Source organism: Tupaia chinensis, unplaced genomic scaffold (genome assembly GCF_000334495.1).
Source record: "Tupaia chinensis unplaced genomic scaffold, TupChi_1.0 Scaffold000127_1, whole genome shotgun sequence".
NCBI classification, from domain to species: domain Eukaryota; kingdom Metazoa; phylum Chordata; class Mammalia; order Scandentia; family Tupaiidae; genus Tupaia; species Tupaia belangeri.
Genome location: NW_006159595.1, coordinates 2,141,496 through 2,159,258, shown reverse-complemented (window position 1 = coordinate 2,159,258; position 17,763 = coordinate 2,141,496). Strand labels below are relative to the sequence as shown.

Genomic DNA, 17,763 nt, shown 5'->3' with positions numbered 1-17,763 from the left:
TATTTGGCTATAGGGCGCGTGCACTTGCCAGAAAGGCAGAGAGAAACAAAGAGAAAGCGAGAAATCACCCCCCACGGGGGATTGCCACCTTGCAATCCCTTCTTCTCCATTCTCCTCTCGGGATCTTGGATACGCACACATATGTGCCTGGCATGAGTTTAAGCCACCGGATCCGGGACTCGAACCATGGGAGTTCAGCAACATAGCCATTATGCTAACTGCTGGTCCCAACAAAGGTTTTTATTAGTTCTCTTCCTAATCTTTTATCTTTTCATAAACATACTTCATGGTACTTTTTTATTAAAAGCTCAAAGAAAAACTCAGTTCTTATCCCATTTGGGAGTTGATATAAAATTTTACCTCCTTTTAAAGCATTTCCTAAATATTTCTGTTTTCAAAATTGATACTGTATGCTTTAGCACTTCAGTTGTATCATCTCTTCTCCATGATGGTTTCGCTTGTTTAGTTACGCTTTCAGTAATGATTTTTTTTTCTTTTTTTTTTTTTTTTGAGTAGTTTTTGTGTTAGGACACATATGTTTCCCAGAGAGGCAGATAATGAGAGGGAAAGTGAGAAATCACTTTCCAGGGGGATGGCCACGCCAAAATCCCTTCTTCGTTCTCCTCCCAGGATTTTGGACATGCACGCACATGTGCCCTTTGAGATTTTTAAGCCACTGGGTCAAAGATTCAAACTGCAGTTGGCCATGTGGGAGTCTAGCAACATAACCATAATGCCATCTGCTGGCCCCAGAGATTTTTTTTTTTTTTAATTAAGAAACAAAAAGAAGGTAGGAGGAGCCCAATCAGAACTGTTAGGTGGCTGCCTAAAATACTGTCCCATCAGAACTCTCAGAATTGCCCTTATTGAATGAGAGGAAAGAACAGGAAGTGCACTGGTGCGAGCATCCCCCAAAACAGTTGCCACGATCTTTGCTCTTGACCAGTCTGTTTGTGCTCCGACAGGATCACTTCCCTCGCCTCTCACTTTGAGTGTGCTTTGTCTTTGTCTTCAGGGTGGTAGTGGTAAAGTTGTGTGTCACCTCCTGTCATGGCTCTTTGAAGAAATACTTGAGGCTCTTGATCCCACTTGTTAAGGATTTCTATTGGAAGGTACCACAGTTTTGGGACCCATGAAGTGTAGAAATTTTACTCAGAATTGTGTAAGTTAAACCAGTTGCGATGTCTGTGGTGTTGGCTTTTGTTTCTGCTGTTTAATGTCTACTTCACTAGCACAAAGAATCGTTTTTCCTGGCAGAATGTTGCAGATTTTTTGCCAGTATGTGTCGTCATCTCATCCCTTTTCTTTCTTTCTTTACTTTTTTTTTTTTTTTTTTTGGCCAGTTGGCCTGTGCATTAGCTAGCCAGAGAGAGAGGGAGGAGAAAGCCCCCGCCCCGGGGTGTGGTCATAATGCTTTCTCCTTCATTTCTCCATCCTGTTGGTGTTTTGGGCATACACAGACACAGGCGGGCACAGTGTTTTTGAGCCAGGGGGCTGGGATGTGAACTGTAGTCAACCATGTGGTGTCCGACTCCCTTGACTGACCACTGTGCCACAGGGCTGCCCCTATCTTCTCCCTTCTTAAAATGAGTTGAGACATGTTATAACAAGTCAGTACAAGTTTATTTTCGTGCAAGAAACTTTTGAAATGCATGTGTAGTTTTTTTTTTTTTCCAACAATACACATTTTCCATGGACTTTTTGAAGTCTGTTCCTACCATCTTATACCGTACTTGGACCCCCGCTCCAATGCTGAGTGTAGTAGACACTTACTGTTTCTTTGTAAACAGATAATAACAATATTATCACTGTCTGGAAAGATATAGTCATATATAATGTGCAAATTCCTGAGTTGAAGGGCATCAATTCACTTTAATACTAAGTGGAAACGTGCTACATTTTAAGATCACCAGGGAAGTTTTGATTATTATTTCCCAGGTCACACTCCTACAAGTCTGGGAGTGGGAGCAATAAATCAGCATTTTAAAAAATATCTCTAAGGATGGGACCAGCAGATGGTGTAATGGTTGTTCTGCTGGACTCCCACACAGTCAAACATGGTTCAAGTCCCTGACCTAGCAGGTTAAAACTAATGTGGAGAGCGTGTGCACGTGTGCCCAAGATCATGAGAGGAGAATGGAGAAGGGATTGCAGCCTGGCCAACCCCCTGGGGGGTGATTTTTCACTCACTTTTTGTCTCTCTATATCTCTGGCGAGCTCACGCGCCCTATAGCAAAAAAATCTTCTTTAAAATCTCTAAGGTGACCTTCGCTATGCAACAGTTTGAGAATCACTGCCACATGGCTGCAAGGACAGCCTTAGCATTCAGTGAGTGGGTCACCTGAGTGCTTCTATTTTTTTTTTGGAGAGGTGTTTGCTATAGAGTGCATGCGCTCACTGGAAAGAGAGAGAGAGAGACAAAGAGACAGTAAGCGAGAAATCACTCCCCAGGGGGGATGGGCACACGTGCCCGGCGTGAGTTTAAGCTATTATTGGGTGCGGGATTTCAAACCACGGTTGACTACATGGGAGTCCAGCAACACAGCCATTACGCCAACTGCTGGTCCCATGAGTGCTTCTAAAATGGTCAATGGAAAAAGATAGTTCAAGACAGTTATGTGAATTAAGTATTTTGAAATGGCCTTCTAAAACCTATAAACTATGTTTTTTTCACCTTAAGCCTTTTTAATCACATTTACTATCTCCTTAATTAGGGTGAGCTTTTTTTTTTTTTTTTAAATTTGCTCCTCCATGGGAGAGAGACAGAGACAAGGGAAAGTGAGGAAACACCCCCAATAGGAAAGGCCACCCACAATCCCCTCTCCATTCTCTTCTTGGTATTTTGGGCACACACACATGATCCCAGTGTGGTTTGTTTTTTACCCTCAAGCCTTGCAGTCTGGGACCCAACCTGCATAGCTGGCCTTGTGGCCGGCCCAGGGCGAGTCTCTGTAGAGCCTTAGGAAACAGTACAGTATGTGCCTTCTCTCACTGAAGAAGTGACTGTGGAGAACTCTATGCTATTATCAGTATTGTTACTGTTGTTCCAAATACTTCTCAATTGCTTACAACAGAATGTAAAATGTAGAATTGTTACATAGAGGCTGAATTCCAGAAGATGGCAGTTTAGAGAGAGTCAAGCCATTTGAGGTCAAGAGGTTGTGAGTGGGAACCAGCAGTTAGCGTAATGGCTATGTTGCTGGACTCCCACGTAGTCGACCGTGGTTCGCGTCGCGGTTCACGTCCCAGTTCGCGTCCCAGACTCGGTGGCTTAAAACTCATGCTGGGCTCGTGTGCGTGCGTGCCCAAGATCCCGAGAGGAGAATGGAGGAGAAGGGATTGCGGCGTGACCATCCCCTCTGGGGGGTGATTTCTCGCTTTCTGTCTCTATGTCTCTCTCTGTCTTTCTGGTGAGCGCATGCGCCCCATAGCAAAAACCTCTCCAAAAAAAAAAAAAAAGAAAAAAAAAGAATGTGAGTCAAGTTGCTTCAAAATAAGGTGACGCTAGGATGTTCACCCCTGAGAGTTTCATAAAGCAAACAGACGCAGTCCCTAAAAGTTACCGAGTGCTTTCTAGCATGGGCAGCAGTAACTGGAATTGTTTTTAAATTTAACCGAGGGTTTTAAGGAACCTCAGAGATTGTTCCCTGTGTTATAAACGATGAGCCTGTGGGTCAGTTGAGAGGCAGATGTATGAATTCATCCCTGGCTCCCGCTGCTATTGGTTTTTCTGAAGGTTTTTGCCATGGGGCATGTGTGCTTGCAAGAGAGACAGAGAGAGGGAAAGTGAGAAGTCACCCATGGGGGTGGGGGAGGATGGCCACGCCGCGGCAATCCCTTCTCCATTCTCTCCTCAGGGTTTTGGGTATACATGCCCCATGATTTTCAAGCCCCCACGTCTAGGACTTGAACTATGTGGTCAGCCATGTGAGAGTCCAGTGCCTTAACCACCACGCCACCTGCTGTCCCTTATTTTATCTAAAATTTTTAAGAACTGTTATTTTGCCAGAGGGTCATTTGCTGGCCAGCGGGGCGTGATCATGTTGCAATCCCTTCTCTATTTCTCCACCGTGTTGGGACTGTGGGGCACACATGTTCAGTGTTTTCAACATCGCAGGGGTCAGGAATCGAACCACATGGTTGGCCATGTGAGATCCAGCTCCCTTAACCACTAGCCCACAGGCTGGCCCTGGCTGCCAGTTGAGTTTTGGGCTCAACCCCAACTCCCATCCAGAAATAGGGGGTATAGGGTGGGAAATGGGATAATTTCTGAATAAGCCTATTAACACAGCTTAGTTTCTCGTAAACTAAATTTTAAACTGTTGAAGAGTTGCCGAGTGTTCTGTTTGAATTTGTCAGTGTATGAAAACAAGCATCAAATGTCGGCGCTCTGTCCATTCTGTCATTTCTTGAGTGATGTCTCTGTTAAACATACAGGAGGACTGTTTAATCATATTCCCACATTCTTGTATGCAGGTTGTCTAGATCTTGAAGCCTGAAGCTAGTTCAGTCAACTTTCTGCCTTCGGGCCGGTTCTGAGCCCTGATGGCTAAGGCAGTTGGATCCCACACTCCTATGTGGTTCGAATCTGGATTTGGCAGCTTGCAGACGCACAGTGGTGTGTGTACATGCCTGCCGAAAATGCTGAGGAGGGAGAAAAGGAGAAGGGATTGCAGCGTGACCATTCCCCATGGAGGGGTGTTAGCTCCTCTTCCTCTCTCTCTCTAGTGCATATGCACCTTCCAGCAAAATAGCAAACCACAAAAAACAAAAACCTGCTTTACTATTAAAATGTCAGATAGTTTACATATTGTAGGAATACATGAAAGTTTAAAAAAGGTAAACTCAAATTGGGCAAAGAATGGCAAAAGAAAAAATACACTAAATAATGTGTTGTAAAGTGTTACAGTAATTAAAATTCAGCTGTAATTTTGGTTTTGAATGTCTGGGCAGCCAGAGCCAAACCAGTGGCATCTCCGCAGCCCCGGCAGCCCTGGTGCTTGGACAGCAGAGCTCCCCTGGCATGCTGGCAGAGCAGTGGCCCTGTCGGCGTGGCCCCTCACATCCATGTTCGCAGAAGTGAGTTTTCTAAAGAGATCTGGGAACAGGTACCTGCAGCTGTGGGTATTATGTGCTCCTCACCTATTTCGGGGTTTGAATTTCCTTTTTTTTTTTTTTTAAAGGTTTTTGCCAAAGGGTGCTCACTGAAGAGAAACAGAGACAGAAGGAAAGTGAAAAATCAGACCCCGGGGTGGGTGGGTGGGTGGGTAGGGGGATGGCGATACTGCGATCTCTTGTCCATTCTCCTTTTGGGATTTTGGGCACGCACACACATGTGCCCGGTATGATTTTCAAGCTGCCAGGTTCGGGACTTGAACTACGGTTGGTCATGTGGGATGGCAGCACCTTGACCACCACCATGCTGGTCCCTTAAACTTGTATCAGCACTGAAGGGTTATTGTCCTGAGTAAAACCAATTAGGAATGGGTTACTAATGGTATATAGTTAATGAGAGAACTTCTAGAAATTCATGGGAAGTAGAATGAAAGTGAGTTTGTTTTTATATAAAAAATATAATTGAAATCTATTCCCGGTTTTCATTGTACTTACTTTCTGAAGATCCCTTTGTATAGGGGCCTACTCATTTTTGTTTTGAGCCATAAGCATTCTTTCTTATTTGGTGACGTGTATGTTTTATTTATTTTGTAAGAGATTTATGCCATTGGGTGTGCACACTCCCTGGAGATAGATAGCAGCGACAGAGAGAAAGAAAATGAGAAATCACCCCTCGGGGGGATAGCCACACCATAATCGTTTCTCTTCCATTCTCTTCTTGGGATTTTGGGCATGCACTTAACACTTGCCCGGCTGTTTTAAACTGCCAGGTCCAGGACATGGGAGTCCAGCGATGTAACCGTTATGCCACCTGCTGGTTCTGACATGTTTTATATTACAGTACTGTCTTACAGACCTCTCACAAATCTGAAGTCAGGGATTCAGTGTGGGTGAGAAGGCACACGCCCTGGAGATGGAGTAACTTGTTTGGGTTCACGCTGGTCACCACTATGGCTTTTCACTTACGAGCCTGTGCCCTGGGACAGGCTGCTTTCATAAGCTCAACAGGCTCCAGGCCTTTGCTATTTTGGTGTTCGGCCACTTGTTCTTTACATCACTAAAAAACAAGAGTTTGGGCTAGCCCTGCCTGGTGGTGAAGGTGACTAAATCCTATATGGCCGACTGTGGCTTTTAGTGCCAGACCTGGCAGCTGGAGAAACGCGCCGGACACGTGCACGCGTACCCAACATCCCGAGAGGAAGGGTTTGTGATGTGACCATGCCGCGTAGAGGCAAAGATAGGGAACGCAGACGCTTTCTTCCTAGGTTTACACCGTAATGCTTTCTTTATCTGCGTAAATGAGGCTGTCGTTCCCACCGTGACTCGGCACTTACCGTCATGCCTTCCCGTTACTCTAATCGTCCGTAAGGCAAAGCGGTCTACAAAGAATAGCTTACATTAACAAAGTATGAAACACATCTAATTCTTACGATTTTCAAACAAACAAATTCTTGTTTTTCTTTTTTTTTTTTTGAGGATTTTGTTATAGGGCGCATGTGCTCACCAGAGAGAGACAGACAGAAAGCGAGAAATCACACCCTGGGGGCGGGGGATGGACACGCCGCAGTCCCTTCTCCATTTTCCTCTCGGGATCTTGGGCACACATGCACATGCGCCCAGCGTGAGTTTAAGCCACCAGGTCGGGACTGTCCAGCCACATAGCCGTTACGCCCACTGCTGGTCCCTCAACGACAATTCTTACAGAGAATCGCCACATGTCCCCGTAACTGTAAGTAAAGACCAACACAAAGGAATTCCCAGAATCCCTGTCGTAAGTGCTTCTACCGTGGTGACTCCAAAGGATGATGCGTAAGGAGTTTCATCAGTGTTCTCTGCATCTTATGTCTGTGACATGCCGGTGTTTCCAGAAGACTGTCTGCAACCAGCAGCTTTCCTACACCCTCCTCCCATACTCATCCTGCACGTCTTACTGGACAACTCGAGATGCAGACATGATTTCGGCCTTCATTCTCATCTAGATTAGCTTGCTTAACGCTGACCGGGCTTTTCTCCGGGCTGGAATGCCTTGGGGCAGGTAAGCAACATTTAACGGGCGGGCAGCCTTGGTGGTGCAGCGGGTGGGAGACTACGTGGGCGGGCCCAGGTCCCAGGTCTGCATCAACATACCTGGTGCACCTGTGATGGTCTTGGATGGTCATAAAGACCCTGTGAGGGATGCCCCCACCTCTTCTCTGGAAATAAAACCAGTCATGCCCATTCTATTAGGTATTCTTTTTTTTTTTTTTTTGCAGAGGTTTTTGCTATAGGACATGTGTGCTCGCCAGAAAGAGACAGAAAAAGTGAGCAATCACCCCCCCGGGGGGGGAGGGCCACACCGCAATCCCTTCTCCATCCTTCTCTCGGGATCTTGGGCATGCACACACACGTGCCTGGCAGGAGTTTAAGCCACCAGGTCCAGGACTCGAACCGTGGTCGACTACATGGGAGTCCCAGCGACAGGTATTCTGATCCATATTCTTTTTCAGCAACATAGAAGTACCAGTAGCCGTGCTAAGATTGGACCCAGTATTTTAACTGGTACGGATGTTCTTCCTGCTTGTCACTGTTTCCAGACAGCCCCAAGATTTTGTGTATACAGTGTTCTCAAAACCTTCATTCATTCAAAATAAAGGGAGAGTATCTGGGCGAGAATTTGGGGGGCCTCTAACCATGGCGCTGAGATACCACGGAAGCATAGCACAAGTGCTTGCAGTGTATAGCCACACTTTGACCTTCACCCACCTTTAAGTGAAGCATTTGTGCGTGAGCAGTGACTAGGTGTCACCACACCACAGCGTCAAAAGGTCAGAGCTGCCCCTAGATGCTTTTTGGATGAAAAAGACAAGATATTAAAAGCACTAGTTTTAAAAGACCATTTATTCATCTTAAATATTTACAACTCCATGATTAAAATACGTACCAATGTATTACGTAAGTTATTTGTTTAGAAGAGGCTTCACCAGCTATCTTGACTTCTATTTCTGATGGAAAATTCCAGGTTTCTGGATTTTTACATTCTTCTTTCTAGATGTTTTGAATGCATTACCTTCCTATTTTAGGTCATTTCAATGACAACCTATTAACAGGCTTTCTAGAAAGTTCTCTGTCTCGGAAAAGAAGGTGGCACTGCCTTTTTCAGTCACCGCCACACAACAGCTCCTAAATGACCTAGAGCGAAAAGTCCATTCCAATACCAGTCACGGTGACATCGAGTAACCTCACTGTATACCAACATTTTAATGGAAAAGTGTAAGTTAAAAGTGATGACATAATGCAAACTAATTGACTATGAGATCTCTCTCACAACAAAACACTGGAAAATATGGCGGCAAAACAAGGGTTGTTATGAAGAATGGGTCTGGGAGTCTTGATACTTAAATAATGGAAACCCCTCCAGGCTGAGAACCTCCTCTGTACACATTTTCTTAGACACCCCCAATGAAAACATTTTAAAGCTTCAAGAAAATTACTATAAATTACTCTCTATATAACTCATTTTGCATGGTTCTAAAATGTTCTTAATGCTATCATTTATTTATTGTACATGAAGATATAAAAAAATAAATATTGCCATGCATTATTTTGTTGACATTAAAAAAAAAACCACAAATAAATACAGTGAAATGCTGTCTGGAGAAATTGCTCCTAAATACTTACTAATAAGGGAGGACTCCAGCGCATCTGGGTTTTCATAGCATCGTCAAACTGAAAAAGCTTCGAAACAAGGCTAAATTCACTGCCCCTAAATGATCAGAATCTAACACGAAGGCAAAGGAAACAAGACGAGCCAAAAACTGGAGTGCCAATGCCTTTTTTCCGCTAGAGGTTTTCACGGACGAGGTTTGGGAACTAACGGGCTGCTTTTCCAGCAGTCTGCTGGACACACGGACAGTGAAGTGACAGAAACCGGGACTCCCTCAGGCGACCTCGTATCCTATGTCAGTTTCCTGGAACACCCCTAGTTAAGACTCTCGCGATTAAAAAGGGGCAGAGGAGGATTTATAGAAGTCCTTGGGGCTCCTCGTTAAAGCTGAAGTCACACACTAGAGACAGGTGGTCTGATGGGTAGTGAAAGGACGGGAGCCGGTTGGGGCCGATCTGCTCCTCGGTGAGCAGATCGAGGGCCGACCTCACGCTCAGGGCGTGCTGGGAATACCAGATATAATCCAGGGTGTGCCGGCACTCCCCCGAGGTCCGGATCTTCCAGGTGGTGTACGGGGGCTCCGACTGCCCGTCGGCGCTCAGCAGCTTGTAGGCGCTGTTCAGGTTGAGGCTGGAGGACGCGAAGTGTTTGTAGACCTCTTCTGTGGGCTCTGCGTTGAAGTCCCCGCAGACGATGAGGGGGATCTTGGCTCCCTGCGTGATGTTCTGCAGGTTCTGGAGAAGATCGCAACCTTGGGCTGACCGAAACCGCTCCCAGCCAGTGCGTGCTTTTAAGTGGGTGACGGCGATGCAGAACTGCCGCCCCGACTCCTTGCACTCCAGGGTCTGTGCGATGGCCACCTGGTTGGTTTTCAGTGTCATGGCCGTCAGCCGGATGTTGGCACTGTTGACTAGATTGAAGCGGTTCTGGAGGAAAAATAAGGCACAGCCATCCGGTCCGTTGTTGTGTTCCACATCCAGACAAGGTGACCAGGGCTTGGGGAAGAACGTGCCTCGATAGCCCAGTCTGCTGAGGAGTGGCTGGAAGGTGTCGAAGTAGTGGTCCACCTCTTGGAGGCACAGGATATCCGGCTGGTAGGCTAGGATTTCTTCCAAGATGAGACATTTCCTTTCTTCCCACTTGAGCGCTTCAACGGGGCACTGCACAAAGTTGTCTTTGCCTTCTCCGAGAGCTGAAAAGGAAAAGCCAGTCAGTCATCATCACCACAGATCCACGACGTCGAAGTACATGGAGTCTCCTTAGGTTGGGGTGCTACTCAGGAGCCCTGGAATACTCCCTCTGCCTCATGGTCTGGGGGCAGCTTCTCCATCTAAGCTGCTTAACCCACCCGAGCTAAATGACGTCCCGCCATCGGGGTGGAACTAGCAACTGCGTTTTGGTTTTCCTTTCTATTAAGACTCTTGGCTTGTCAGAAAGGTCATGGCCTATTTTTCTGTGCAAAAAACACGTGATGGCTTTTCTGACAACCCAGTATTCCAGGATATGAGATCGTGGCTCGAGCCTTATTTAGGGAAACTTCTGCAATCCCAGGGATTTAAAAACGACAAATCAAGTAAGTCCTTTTAACTCTATATACTCATTTTAATACTGACTATTGTCGTGTGAACTGATGTACCATGTTGCTCAGAATGAATGGGACTATTTTAAGTGGGCAGCTTTTCCTACTTACAAATGAACATGTGGGAAAAATAAAAGAATTAAAGATTAGCAACTCGGGGAGTATTCTATTATTTCCCAGACAGAAAACAAAAGCCCTTTTTATTAAAATTTCAATTGCTACATAAAGGGTAATACTATAGAAAATTGATTGACACCTGTAACTCAGCAGATTCAAAAAAGGGGTCCTTTCTACCATCACAAAATATCTAATGAACAGATAAGTGAAACATCTTTTTGATCTCATGTTAGTTTGAATTTCAGCAAAAAACACACCAAGCACGTGTGCATGCCCCAAATCCCAGCAAAATGAGGAAGAGAGATTTCAGTGTGACCTCGTTGCATGGCAGGAAGGAGCTTTCTCCTTTCTCCTCTCCCTGGCAAGTGCACAAACCTGCTGGTAATTAAAAAAAAAAAAAAAAAAAATAGGTGTGGGGACTAGCAGATGACATATTGGTTACGTTGCTGGACTCCCACATAGTCATGGTTCAAGTCCTGGACTCGGAGGTTTAAAACACACCAGGTGTGTGTGCACATGTGTGCCCAAAATCCCAAGAGGAGAATGGAGAAGGGATTGTGGTGTGGCCATCCCTCCTGGGGGGGGGGGGTAATTCTTTTGCTTTCTGTCTGTCTCTCTCCGGCAAGTACACACGCCCTATGGTAAAAATGTCTCTCAAACCAGCAGTTAGCACAATGACTATGTCACTGGACTCCCACGTAGTCGACCACGGTCTGAGTCCCGGACCTGGTGGCTTAAACTCACACCGGGCGCATGTGTGTGTGTGTGCCCAAGATCCTGAAAGGAGAATGGAGGAAAAGTGATTGCGGTGTGGCCATCCCCACTGGGGGGTGATTTCTTGCGTTCTGTGTCTATCTCTCTGTCAAGCGCATGCGCCCTATAGCAAAAACCTCTCAAAAAAAAAAAGTCTCAAAAAAAAGGTATGTTATGGACTTGATTTCTCCCCTGGAAATGCGATCTTAGTGCTGTACTGAAACCTGGGAGCAGTGAAGTGGAGGCCGTTCGACTGAACTAACAGGTATGTGGAGCCGTAGACAGGCTCTCCTTGCATGGATGGTGTTGCTAGTGGAAACCAGATGACTCCCTTCCCCAACATCCCCTCCTGGGAGAACTTCATGCTGCCCTGGTCCCCCGTCCTTCCACACCCCATTCCTCCCCAGGAGACATCGAGCACTGGGCAAGTGCAAAGCAAAAGGAAGTCCCAGCACCCGTCACCGCTCAGGCACAGGTGTGACGGGCGCACCTTGGGCCAGGATGTTCCACTGCATGACCCTGATGGGTGGGTGGCTGCTGCGGCAGTCTGTCCTCAGGTCCACAAAATCCCTCTGGAACCGGGGAGGCCGAGTGTGCAGGACAGCCCTGCATTCCTCGAGAAGCTCTTTGGGATCGATGGGCTCCAGGTGTTCGGGGTCGGGGGGCACCAAGTACTCCGGGTGCTGGGAGGCCGCGCTGCTGCTGAGTGTCTTGGCGAGAGCACTGTAGAGTCTGCTCGTACCGGTTCCCATGGGACTCGCTACGGGAAGGGAAGACAGTTACACTGGGATCCGCCCGCCTTCTCCCGCCCGCAGGTAAGAGGAACACCCACTGTCCACGCAGGCGAGCTCCACGGAGGGCAGTGTCGCCACGGACAGCCACGCACAGCCATCCTACAGAGGCGGATTACAGGAGTGTCTGGGTTCTAGCTTTCCACTGTGATTCAGCACTGCTGTGAAGATAGCCTGTGATTAAGATGACTAACTTTTATTTTATTTTGCCAGAGGTGCATCCTCTCTTAATGGGCCCTCTTCCCCTTTCTTATAACCTCTAACCGTTGATCTTTGACCACCCGGCAACTGCTCAGGCGGGCTTAGCCCAAGGCATTCGGGGGCTGGGTGATTCCCTTCGTGATGACTTGGAGCCTAGTACCTTGAAATGGGGGCTCAGCGAAAATACTGATTAAAACCCAAAGAAAAAAGCCCCAAAGCCAAGAATATATTGGGTATACACTTCGGAAGACAGCGCAGCTGATCAACCGTGGGCCCAAGGAAACCTTCTAAAGTCTCCAATACCCCAAAAATGTGAACTACCGACGTTAAAGGGAGCAGACCCACACGGCAGTCCAATGCTGCCATCTACTGGCCACGTGTTGAACTGCTCGTGAGCCAAGGGCCGACTTGGTGGCTAATTTTCCCCAGGCTTCTTGGAGAAGGCACCTGAGTTACTGTGGCCACCTCCCCTGTGCGGCTGGAATCAGTCTGGATTTGCAGACACTGAATACTTATTGAGTATATTTTGAAGGAATCAATATTCACAGCCTCCAAGTGCAGCTATGGTTTTCTTCTGGCCTGCCTCTTGCTTAGGTCATGCACAGGTGTTTTCTTTGTTTGTTTGTTTGTTTTTAAGTTTTTTTGCCATAGGGTGCCACAGAGACAGTGACAGGGAAAGTGAGAAATCACCCCCCAGGGGATCCTGTCTCCTCCATTGTGAACTACCGACGTTAAAGGGAGCAGACCCACACGGCAGTCCAATGCTGCCATCTACTGGCCACGTGTTGAACTGCTCGTGAGCCAAGGGCCGACTTGGTGGCTAATTTTCCCCAGGCTTCTTGGAGAAGGCACCTGAGTTACTGTGGCCACCTCCCCTGTGCGGCTGGAATCAGTCTGGATTTGCAGACACTGAATACTTATTGAGTATATTTTGAAGGAATCAATATTCACAGCCTCCAAGTGCAGCTATGGTTTTCTTCTGGCCTGCCTCTTGCTTAGGTCATGCACAGGTGTTTTCTTTGTTTGTTTGTTTGTTTTTAAGTTTTTTTGCCATAGGGTGCCACAGAGACAGTGACAGGGAAAGTGAGAAATCACCCCCCAGGGGATCCTGTCTCCTCCATTCTCCTCCTGGGATTTTGGGCACACACGTACTCGGGGTGATTTTCAAGCCTTCGGGTCCAGGACTGGAACTGCGGGTGGCCATATGCTATTCGAGTCCAGTTTACCACCTGCTGGGCCCATGCTTGGGCATTCGAACCACTTCCTTGTCCTTTACCCAGGGGGCTAAGCTCCTGGAGGGCAGGGACTGTCTTCCTTTTTCCCCACGACCCCACTAGTGCCTGGTCCAGTACTTTAAAAAAAATGTTACGAAAAGAAAGGATGGGGCCGGCCTTGCAGTGCCCTGGTCGGCATGGTCAGCGAAGGGCCCAGTGCCTGCTGCAAGGCAGTGCCAGTGCCCGCCGTGTGGCGGCGCTGGGGCCTGGTGCCCACCGCGCTTTGAGCTTGCCATGCCTGGGGTCCTGCCGGAAAGGCAAACCGGAGGAACAACACATGCTGTGCGACCAGGCCCGGGGGAGGGTACGTGCTCTTTTTCTTGTGCACCGCCTTGGGCATAAAAAATGTTTTCAATGTAAAAAAAACTCGTAAGAAAGGATGGCAAGTGACAGCGAGCGTCGAGGAATCCCTGACATGCGGGCACAGAGAGCCTTCACTGGCACTGGGCCCTGTGGCTTGCTGTTACCTGCTACCCCTCAAGAAGCCCTCGGCCATTAACACCCTTTTACAGATGAGGATGCTGAGTTCAGAAGTTCCAAGTTCCAATGGTTGGAACTGGGCCACTTTCCAAAAATATATATATATATATTTAATAAGTGTGAGAGAAATAGGGAGACAGGCACCCTGCACTCTCAACAGGGTCTGAGTCACGATCCTGCAGCTTTTCCAGCAGCTGGGATGGCGGCACAGACAGCTCCACCAGGGAGCTGAACGGCATGGTCCCAGCATCGTGGAGCAGGGTGCCACCACTGTGCCACCGCAGTTGGCCCCGGGTCAGATATGGTGGTGCTGACCAGTCTCTGAATCTCGGTTACTGGGGCCTGGGATGAGTGCACCAGGCCCCGTGGAGCACTGAGCAATCCGGTAAGTGGGGACTTGGCTTCCAGCTGCAGCCTCTGCTCTCCTGCGGGGAGCCTGCTGCAGTCCAGCAGGGGCAGGACAGTCCCCAAAGCACAGACTGGTCAGGCTGCCCGGTGTCAGACCCCAGCTCTGCCTCCTACCAATGGGATCCCGGGCTCCACCGAGACCTCTGCAGGCCTGTTTCTCCCTTTGGGGATAATTGTAACCGAGCTCATTTGGCTCCTGGAGGATTAGCGGAGTTAAAGGAGATGTACTTAGCACGGCCCAAGCGATCGGCTGTCACACTCGGCCAAGTTCACGCTGCAGCTTAGAGGAGGCTGTCACCATCTGAAAAAACTGCCAGACTGCTTTTATATCTCTCTGGGCTCTTCCCAACAGTCGGCGGAACAGACCTTCCACTCACTCTCTGCCAGCTTTGAAAGAGCTCAGAGCTCGCACAACCGGGGGCGCTGGCCCCCGGGGAGTTACCTGCACCTCGGACCTTCAACAGTGCTGACTCTATGGAGCCTGGCCAGGGGCACGCACGGCGCCCATTCTCCACGCCAGGAACAGTCGGGGTCAAGTTCCACCGCCCGTCGACGTCACTGTCCTCCCGGCACACGCACTGACGCAGCACAAAGTGTACAAAGCGGTGTCACGACCCGCCCGGCCTTCCCGGGGCTATCAAGTGAAGGGCAGGTCTCTCAACCCGACACGTCTAAAAATACACGCGCCTGGGCGCCCCCTGGCGGCCTAGGGGCCTCCTCGCCAGGCAGCAGCCAGCCCAGAGCAGGGCTTTCCAGACCCGGCTGAGCCCCATCTTCGGTCATGGCAGAATGATCCAGAAAACGGCTCCAAGGAAAAGGGCACCCCTGCACAGTGAAGGCTCAGCTCACCCTCTGACCCGAGCTCCGCGGGCTGGTTGGCTGCCAGTCACTGCCCACGCTGGACCTTCCCTGCAGAGCTCCAAGGGGAGACTGAGAAAGCTGAGCCCAGAAAGCTGCTGGTGTCGATCGCTGGCTTTTCTGGGCCTGTTTACCCAGTTGTGAATGGAAATATGAAAACCGAAAGGCGCACTCTGCTGACAGCAGAGTTATCGCTAGACCAGAGGTCCACAAACAATGGCCCACAAGCCCCATCTGGCCAGTGTCCTGCTCCCGTCTCCCTGTCATGAATGAAGGCCTCTCCATTTCTTCAATGGCTGAAAAAAATTCTTAAGAACGGTAGCATCTGACAGCATGTGAAAATGCTACGAAATTCAGACTTCAGCCTCTGTGAGTGAAGCTCCATACTGTACCGTCTAGAGCTGCTTCCCCACTGCAACAGCAGAGCTGGGACAGACATATGGTCCCCAAAGCCGAAAATACATACTAGCTGGCTCTTTACAGAAAAAGCCTGCCAACCCTGCTCGAGAAAACACTGAAGTGACACTGTACAGCCAGCTCACGTTTTCAACAAGACCAGTGGAAGATTTCCCGTCGCTTGAAAGGGGGGGGAAATGATTTGCACAAAGTTCCACAGCCTTAATTAAGGCACGTGTGCATGCGCGCCCAGAAATCCTGAAAGGAGGGAGGGAGAAGGGGTTGGCGGTAACCATTCCTTTGGGGAGGAGGGGGGCGGAGGTTTGCTTTCTCCCACTCTCTCCCTGCGTCTCTGTCTCTCCCGGTGAGTGCGTGTGCCCTCTGGCAATTGAAAAAAAAAAAAAAACAAAGATAAAATGAGAATGGACAGGTTGCACACAATGAATAGTTTACCAGGCATGTTGGTTCTAGATCAAGATAGTTAACTGGGAACACTTATTCTCTCCTTCCTAAGATCTCAAGAATAAAGTAGCTACAACTCAAAAAATGGTAAGGAGTGAATGAAGAGCTTTGCAAAAACAAAAAGGGATGCCATCAATGGACTAAAAATTAGAAGGAATTCCAGGAAGAGAAAAACAGTTTTGAATTCAGAGAGAAACCAGAGTGGAGGGAAACACAATTTAAGCCACCAAAGGTAAGTACAGTTCTTCCCAAGGGCGTCTGGGGAAACCTCCAAGCTGAGTCAACAAACAGAAGGGCAGGAGGGGCCGAGTGGAGCCAAGTGGAGCCTGCTGGGGCAATTACTTCAAGAATGAACGGCAAACAGCTGCACCGGTTACATCACCTCCTCTCTCTCTCTGTTCGCAAAGGGGCTTTGCAGGATGGACGGAACCTGAGGATGCTCTGAAGAAAGTGGATTATGAGCCGTAGAGGGGCTTACAGCAATGAACGGACCTCACAGAGGAGCAGACCAGATGAGAGGTGAACTGAACGCGGGGGTACTTGCCCAGAAATGGTGCTGGGGGCTTAACAGGCTAGAGAACACAACACCCTCTCCTCTCTCTGGCTAAGGTGGTCTCTGGCCTGCTGCCTCACGCGTTCGGCAGGGAAGCCTGGCTGCTTCCTGCCTAGACAACTTGGCATGGACAGTGCACACACCTCTCTCAGGGACAGGCCTGAAGGAGAGACCACAGACACAGCTACATAGGGGGTGCCACGGCTTGCTCTGCGGTTCCATCCCACTCTGATATTTTTTCTTTTTCCTTTTAGGTTGTCACAGGATGCATGCACTCCCCTGAGACAAGAGAAAAATCATCCTCCACGGGGAATGGCCACACCATAATCCCTTCTCCTCTAGCCTTCTCTTGGGATTCTGGGCATGCATGCACACGTGCCCAGTGTGATTTCCAAGCTGCCAGGTCCAGGACTTTAACTGCGGTCGGCCATGTGGTTATCTAGCACCTTAACCATACCACCTGCTGCCCCGAGTATTTTCAACTTCTGATGGCATGTGGCATGCCCACAGCCTAGCTGAGCCTACCTGCAAGGCGCTCTGAACACTCTCATGAGCTTACAGCTGGGTGAGCATCTAACAAAAGCCTATTCTGCGATGCGTCGAATCCCAGGTAGTTTATCGAATACTGTACTGAAAGTGAAAATGGAATAATCCTTATTACTGTAAGCCAAAGTCATTGTCACTTTAAAAACAAAACAAATGGTAGCCTGTACCATTGCGATGTTGAAAAACTTTAAGTCAAATCATCCTAAATCATAGACCCCTGTGTATTTAAAGCTACAAGGGACATTACAGACACAAAGCGCAGGCTTCTATGAGAAAAGGAGCAATTAGAAACCAAATGCTAAAGAACGGCATGTCTTCAGATCACGTGGGCTGGGAGACTTATTCTGACCAAACTTTTGAACCTCAAGGATAAAAAAGTCTTGTAAGCCTCAGCTGAAACTGGGAGTGTGCATCATAGGATGTGGATCTGGTTGGGGGTACCTGTCTCTCTCTCTCTTGCTCATTAAGGAAAGAAATAAGCTGAAAAAGGACAGAGGACAATCCTTGGCCTGGTGGTTGTCAGCTGGATCCCACACTGCCCAATGCACAGCTGAGTTCCAGACCTGGAGCTTGAGAAAGCGAGAAAT

General features: G+C 48.4%; 1 protein-coding gene across 1 annotated transcript; it reads right to left on the bottom strand.

Moving 5' to 3' along the window:
- Window positions 1-8,716: 8,716 nt before the first annotated feature.
- Window positions 8,717-15,899, bottom strand: NOCT (nocturnin). Its single transcript, XM_027770332.1, has 3 exons — window positions 15,211-15,899; window positions 11,698-11,967; window positions 8,717-9,950 (listed from the first exon to the last, which is right to left on the bottom strand). Exons 2-3 carry the CDS (start codon window positions 11,957-11,959, stop codon window positions 9,115-9,117), a joined length of 1,098 nt encoding a protein of 365 aa, XP_027626133.1. The 5' UTR covers window positions 11,960-11,967; window positions 15,211-15,899; the 3' UTR covers window positions 8,717-9,114.
- Window positions 15,900-17,763: the final 1,864 nt, after the last annotated feature.